General features: G+C 38.4%; 1 protein-coding gene across 2 annotated transcripts; it reads right to left on the bottom strand.

The window, feature by feature from the left end:
- Positions 1-5,400: 5,400 nt before the first annotated feature.
- Positions 5,401-7,679, bottom strand: LOC124537078. Of its 2 annotated transcripts, none has more exons than XM_047113791.1 (3): positions 7,244-7,679; positions 6,097-6,256; positions 5,401-5,979 (listed from the first exon to the last, which is right to left on the bottom strand). In XM_047113791.1, the coding sequence occupies exons 1-3, from the start codon at positions 7,386-7,388 to the stop codon at positions 5,694-5,696; spliced, it is 591 nt and encodes a 196-aa protein (XP_046969747.1). In that variant the 5' UTR covers positions 7,389-7,679; the 3' UTR covers positions 5,401-5,693. The 2 variants fall into 2 exon arrangements, with proteins under 2 accessions (XP_046969747.1, XP_046969749.1); XM_047113793.1 differs by having other exon boundaries at positions 5,401-5,967; positions 7,244-7,671.
- Between the last annotated feature and the right edge of the window lie 421 nt (positions 7,680-8,100).

Genomic DNA, 8,100 nt, shown 5'->3' with positions numbered 1-8,100 from the left:
CTGCTTGCCAGGGCAAGTCGGCTACGGGCCTCGAGGTTTCCTTCCTTACCCGTGCTGGCCCTCCCCTCTTTTTAACTTCCAATTTCTATTACTTACTACTTCCGTGGATTTAAATTTGTACAGGGCATAAGGAAAAGTCCGAACCGAGTTTCGTTCCTCTTGCTGGTGATTGATGTTCGTTTGTTTAGAGGCGCAGAGCGCTACGGAGTGGTCACTATTTCTTCCTTGTTCGACAATTTCGTCGAAACTGTAAACAGTATTACGTGTGTGCACGCGTGTGTGTGTGTGTGTGTGTGTGTGTGTGTCGAGACATACAACTCAACATGAATGCACGCAAACTCAAAGATAAGAGGACCAAAGTGTCAATAAAATAGTACAATTTTAATAAAACTTTTATACGCACGCTGACGTGATTTACAATAACGCAGAGCGCAGCGACTCCGCATGGGACCTGCGCCACAATGTTAGACATAAGTGCTATTTCCTTACTCAATTATTTTACATTGTATATATTCTAATATATTTAATTCTTATAGATGGTACTATGTCCAAGTGTAGAGCGGAAATTATACTTTAAAATCGATTTAATGTAGGTTAGGTTCAAGTCCATTCGCCGCGCACTGTGTATTGTGTGTGGTAGATGTAGCTGAATGACATCATACCGCTCCAACTGGTTACGCGCCCAATACTTGCATCTGAATTTATATTGCTGCGAGTACTCCAACATGGAGCCGAGTAGGCAGGCAGATTTTATTATTGGTGGTGGGTCTGGGTAGGTACCACTCGTCACATATTCTAACACAAAATAACAGCACCTAATATTGCTATGTTCCGGTTTGAAGGGTGAGTCAGTTAGTGTAACTACTGTGTAAGGAAGGATTTATATTGCCATTACCTATGGGCGGTGGTGTAAAAGGTGGCTCCTTACGTGTCCGCCCATCTATTACCATTTAATGAGTATCAAAATAACAGGGTGTTAGGACACTGCGAATTTTAAATCGCTAGTTGGCCCGTGTGTGGTTTGAGCTACCCAGACTCCGTTGAAAACAAAATCGTTCCGTATCGCGGACAGTCCCGTGAAGCGTCCATTGTTAGCCCGTGATTACACGTCTGTCTCTGTAACAGACACTCAAATGATAGCCATTTCAATTGATTTACAACCCGCAAACTGTCTCATGAAACGAGATATTCCGCTAATCGCCTATAAATGTTATGACGTGGGTATGACAGGTTCGATGCCCGCGTGCGTTCTCTCTCGGATTCGAATCGCACTTCCTGTTTTGCATATCGAAACTAGCTGAACGAACTAGAACTATTTCGGGAATAACTTTATGCGGTAATGCGCTTTTATTACACGTGTGCTCGCAATGGATACGTGGAAACGTACTCGCGATTTATTGCTCCGGTCTGTGTAGTTATGTTGTGTAAAATTAAAGCAAATACCCTTTTAGGGTTAACATATTTAATACATACGGACAAAGTTATCTTTATAAAAGATAAATATTTTACTTATTATAGAGAGTTGAAAAAGTATTTAGCACATTTTTTTTTAAATCGGGAGTCAGAATCAAAATATACTTTATTCGAGTAGGCTTTTAAATCGTCATTTAACATTAACAAAAATACAGTCATTTTAGTGAAATATTTGTATTAATATGTATGTAATAATCCCGCCTGGAAGTCAACAAGTATTAATTCCTCGCGTTATTATCGTCTGTATAATCTTGTATTGAATAATATGCAGTAGGTATGTGCCTTACTTAAATAACAAAAATATATGTCAGCGTGTAATTTCCTGGGCGATACCGAAAGGCAATAGTTTAAACGTCATTAAACAAAAAGCAAGAGTGCTTCTCGTAAAGCGTTTATCGATATAATTTATGGGGTGTGCGTCCGCCCTTCAGGAAACCCAGTAGTGTGGCCACGCGATAAAGCGGGCCAGAGGGCGCGGACGTCGCCGGAAACTGCCGATGATTCACGAGCGAGCAATAATGACGACATCGCGGCCCGATTATTTATCGTGCAATTGTTGTCTCCCTACGATATCGATATATACGTAATAAAGTGGCGATTGATAATATTTATATCTTTGTTTTTGCCGTTCGTTACGCTCGGAGCATGTTCGACTCGGCGCTATTTCCCACACGGGATTATGTTCGCAACGATCGAGACCCAGGGGCGAGAATGGCGTGCAGGCTCGGTGAGGATCGTAAGGTTTCGTGCGGCTGGGTACAAGGAGGCCATAACCACATAGTGACAGTTGCAATTTGTTAGCTCGGGGTCCGCCCGCTTTGTGTTACAGAAATCAATACAAATGAAACCTATTTCAGAGAACTCTGGCTTTGGGAAACGGCAAACCGGGCGGAAATCGAGTATTATGTAACTCGAAATCCCTCGCCTTCGCAAATAGCAGTCAATTTGCAAATACGATTTTCAGGGCGTTCAACCCACAGCGTCACTCGCTTCCTTGAAATAGCTTACAAAGGTTTCTCCTTTAGCTTCTGTATTTGCCTAACATATCCTCGAACGTGCCTTGGGATTACTTTTACAAAGAAAGTAATTTAAGAAGATAAATAAAAGATTGTACATATGATGTAAGCCTTCATAGAATTCGAACCCCTGCACTTGTATTTAGCAAACGCAATGTTTGTAGGAGCGGTTATGTTTGATACCAAATAAATACCGATACAGGCGAATAAAAATCATAATATTCTTTATTCGTATAGTCTCTAAAAGCACTTTTAACTCGTCATGATACCGCGTTAAATTGAGTGTGAAGCTATCTCCGCACCGATGCACAGCCTCCATAAGAACCGTCAACAAATAAACTGCATAGGAAAATGCTATATCTACATGACGTATTATGTCAATAATTAAAAACTACATCGTTTGTAATGCTATTTTTGTTGAAGTAACAACTTCCAAATTTTCTCACTGCTAGGCTAAGGGAGACTGAGGAGAAGGTTGGGAGATTATTCCACCACGCTACTCCAATGCGGGTTGATGGGTACAAGTCTGGCAAAATTTCGTTGAAATCATACACATGCAAGTTTCTCCCGATGTGTTCCTTCGCCGCCGAGCACGAGATTAATTATAAACACAAACTAAGAATAAGTATGTAACTACACTAGTGCTTGCATTCGTTGAACCTACAATCATTGGTAAGATGCACGCTTTCCTACATTTGGCAATCTCGAGCCACCGTACTCACTCTATGTTGTATACATACATTAAATAAATTAAAAAAAACCACGAGAATTAGTAGAAGCTGGATGAGGGACGCAGAGGACCGAACAACGTGGGGGAGGCCTATGTTCAATAGTGGACAGCAGTGGGCTGATGATAATGATGATGACGAGAATTAGTTTGATAGTGGGATAGTTATTTAATGCCTTCAATATGCTATTGCTACTTACCAGGCCGAGCCCACCAGTCCCACAGCGAGAACATCCTCGTCGCTTGGTTATATGTATAGCCTGAAAGCTCCTCCAATTAACAGCTTACATACGTAAAGTAAAAATCTAAAGATCATTGCGGATGGCAATTTCTGAGATTTACACATTTAAACATATAGGGTCTAATTATTATACTATAGATATAAATGTTTATTTTTTATTGCATTAATTCGCAGTGAGTTATTTATAACTAGTTAGTTAAGTTTTGTTCACAAAATTTTATTTCTTTAATAACGTCATTAAAGCCTTTCAGCGTCCCTCAAAGTCCTCCCCTCCTCTTAAGAAAGTTTGAAGATTATTCTGCCACGCTGCTCTAATCCCATCGAAGAATTTCGACCGACACTTTTTTTTGATTATTTTTTTCTTTTTGCTTTTTTCGCGATGTTTTTCTTTACGGGGCACGTGATCATTAACACCAACTAAATACATGAAACAAACATAAAACTCTAAAAAAAAAGATTTTACCAAATGGTTTCTCATTTACACCCCAAGTAATCTTTTACTTTGCAACGTCATATTTAGCAAATGTTTTGTTAACGCGTATATTATAATAAAAATCAATTTCGAATTTTACTTTTGGAAGAATATAAAAAATCTCATGAAATAACGCGATTTAATAACAAAATTGACCGTAAAGCAGACTTAATACAGAACAAATCTGTAAAAGAGCAACGAAACGCGAGGGAGAAAATGAACAAATTACCGGGATCTAGTTAATCGGCGCCGAGCGTGACGCGGCATAATGTACTCCGGGCCCCGCTCTGGTGCCGGCGAGGAGGTCACACATCCTCACTCGCTACAGCTGTCTTTTTATATGCATACATGTCTGACATAATAGAGTTTAAACTTCAGGGAAAATCACTGACGGTGACGTTACTTATTTAGTTACAAAAAGATAATTAAATAATACTGATCATACATATAACAGTCTGTAAAAGTAAACCATGTCCAAAGGCAGGATAAAACACGAGACTTCTGTTAAGGAGAAAGTTTGGATATTACTCTAGAACGCTGCTCGTATGCGTTCTGCTTCACCGTTAACACGAAATGAACTTTAAACAAAAATTAAAGTGACGATAGTAACAATGATGGAACTCAAGATCAGTGGCTTTTACAATAGAGTTAATGGATTAGGTAAACAACAGCTCACATAAAGCCATGCCAGCCATGATATTGAGATCATAACATTAAGCTGAACATATCAAAACAAATACATGTTACGTATGCTCACCCCGCAATAGCAATTTACTTACCAAAATTCGGTAGGAGTAAATAAACCTCGGTAAATAATATTAGCCCTGTAAATATTTCAATTTGGTTCTCTCGCTCGATCGAGCGCGAATTGGGTCGCGGAGCCGCGTAGGCTGTAGGCGGCAGGCTGCGGACGACAGTCGACAGGGTACCCCGTAGGTACTGATAGGCGCCAAGGACGACGATTTTAGGGCTTACCTTATTTAGAGAAGTAATAACTTTAATGGATCGCTGTTTATTGATAAGTGAACATTAAGTGTTAAATAAAAGGCCGTGATGGCTAAGAGGGTAGAACGCGTGCATCTTAACCGATGTTTGCGTGTTCAAACCCAGACAAGCACCAGTGAATATTCATGTGCTTAATTTGTGTTTATAGTTCATCTCGTGCTCGGTGGTGGAGGAAAATATCGTGAGGAAACCTGAATGTGACTAATTTCATAGAATTTCTGCTACATTTAGCAGTGGTCTAACTTACAGGCTGCTTTTGTTGTTCTTGTCAATATTTTATGAAAGGAATTGAATTATAAAAATATACAGGTTATGTTTCAAAACAGACTTCATTATTCATTCTTCTCATGGACGACTTAGTTTTTCTCAAGCTAGCTATCAGGCAACAAAAATTTAATAAGTCTATATATAGTTTAAACTGTTTTACTTAAAAAAAGAAAATAAAATGATCATATATTTTACTTGAAATAATAATTTATTAAAAATTATATCGAAACAAATGAACCGTCACGTATTGACATTCGCCAACAAACTACATTCCAGATTACTTACCAATTTTAAGACGATTACAGACACATTTACTTACGTTACAGCTAAAACCCTCAGCGCAACTACGCACATTAGATACCAGCCCTTATTTAGAAGACTCATCACTAATTAAAATTACACTAAACATTTATTACTGGAATAATTTCTATAAACAGGAACTCTCATCAGATTTCCACTTGGCGGAGCGAATAAAGATAAGAGAGGTTATTTTTATTCAGAGTTTTTGTACACTGCCATTTTGGACTCCCCCGATTCCGCTTCGACCTGCTCCTCAACCCTGAGCAACACCTCCAGCACTTGCTTCTTGATCAGATTCTGGTATTTCTTTGGTAGCCTCTTAGTGCTTTGGCAGACGCTGGCGAAGTACAAGTCCAAGGAGTCTTGGTCGCTGTTGCCCGGGTCCCACACTTCCGACTCCTGGTCTTGGTCGGATTGGCCTTCAGTGTCGTCCAATTTGATATCTCTCCTTAACGAACGCCGGTTCCTGGAAGTATCCCTTAATTAATTGATATAAACGCTGTTCTTACACCCTAATGACAAATACTATATTACAAATAATAATGTTTAAAACAATTCTGTTATTACTGATTACAACTTATATCTAAACACTTACGGCCTCATCGTCATGTACGGAAGGACAAAGGACATTCTATTCTGGAACCGCCATTTCTTGCAGGGCAGTCCCGCCTTCGTCGTGACGCCCTTGTCGCTTTTCTTGAGGGACTGTCGAAGGGAGTCGCGGAGGATCTTCCATTCGCGTTTCAATACTTCGCCTGTTGATTGTTACGTACGTTATATTCAAAGGTTTCCTATGAAAACCTAATTATTTATAGCACACTCCCTATGTATGACTATAATACATTCTGGGACCAGATTTCAATGGCCTGGGTTTATAAAGAAGAAAGAAAAATTATATTATTTAATCCCAGAACAGGTCGGAGTACTAACTATATTTTATGCTATTAATTTGTTACAGACACATCGTTAATAGCTAACTATCATTAATAGATAAGTAACTAAAAATTTTCATTCATCATTTAATTATAGTTGTAATCCTAAAAATGAAATAATTTTAAACTACTGTATAGGTTTGAACATATAGACTGAGATAATATCATTATCATACAGAAAAGGTCAATAAGACTATCCCGAGATTGTAGTAATTACATGTTGACCGAGGGGATGTGACGTATTAACTGAAGGTAACTAGATAATGATATTTTGTTTTCTATGCGATTCATACAAATACAGATATATATTAATTAAAGAGGTATGTATTTCCAATATTTGTTTTAATGTTTTATGAGAACATTATTGATTTTAAAAATTATAACAAAAAAGCGTGGGTTTTTTTTGAACTTATGTTACCCCATTATTATAAAATATATTTCTTCTATATATTCTGAAGCCAAAATGACAGAAAACTATTGTTTGAAATCACGCGTTTCAAAAACTACGAAAATCGTTTTTAAATATAAATGTGAAATGCACTACGAAAACACTTTACACAACAAAACAATCGAAAACATAACCTATTGCCGTTAATAATCACGTAAAATGAAAACAATCACGAGTTTTATTATCTGCGATGCGTGAATAGAGGCACTGAAGACACTACATATTAAACTTGCTACGCGAACACAACTCTTAAACCAACGTCATAAAGTCGCTTATGTATTGTAATCGCCTGGAATATAGCTTAACTCATTACGACATTCGATTAACGACCTTATTACTGAGCATATAGAGTAGGTACTTACAGTTAGCCCCGAGACGCTCGGATATTTCCTGCCAGCACCGGTCTCTGACATCGATATCGCGATGGTTCTCGTGGTTCGTGTCGTACAACACTGGGTACTTTTTCACTTCATCAATTAATTTCTCTCTGTATTCTCTCGCATTCATTATTGCGTGATCTCAACACAACAAACAACCTTTTCGGATATAAAATGCGTTCGAGCGCGAACGCGTCCTCCCCATGCGAGGCGCTAGCTATACTGCGCTAAGGAAAGCGATGCGCGGCGTTGCCGCTTTGAATGGTAATAGATGGTCGTATCGCTCATCGCACTCGGTGTACGGCGTGGTTTACCATTGAGTGAATATAAATAGAAGTGCCATAATTAATCCATACTCATATTTATCTTAAAAAGATCTCAAGTTATCCATTCAAATAAATATAAGTAACATTGCTTTTTATTTTCCCCTCAACGATTTTAAGTGATGATTTCAAACTATTTTCTTAAAAAGATATATTCAAAATAATGGTTTAAATTTTTATTTCTAAAAATGTAATTTATTTGTATAATTATAATTAAGAGACCAATTTTTATTATACTCAAATAAGATAGTTTTCATAAATATTATAGGAATAATTCGTAATTGATGTTATGAGCAAGGAAATTATAATTAATTATTTAAAGAGGTGAAACAATCGAATTGTTATTTTTGATTTTATCCAAACACGTTGCCGGCCGTTCCACATTTCGATTCATCGCAGAGCGGGCGGGGCGCGGCGCTGCCAACTCGCTCGCCCGGCCCGCAGCAACGTCGCATGTCGCTTGAATGACACTGACACTCTACAGCGCTGCCTGCGCTTAAACCCCTTCCATATCCCCGA

Source organism: Vanessa cardui, chromosome 17 (assembly GCF_905220365.1).
Source record: "Vanessa cardui chromosome 17, ilVanCard2.1, whole genome shotgun sequence".
NCBI lineage: Eukaryota > Metazoa > Arthropoda > Insecta > Lepidoptera > Nymphalidae > Vanessa > Vanessa cardui.
Note: the sequence above shows the minus strand (reverse complement) of the source record. Positions and strands in the feature narration are given on the sequence as shown.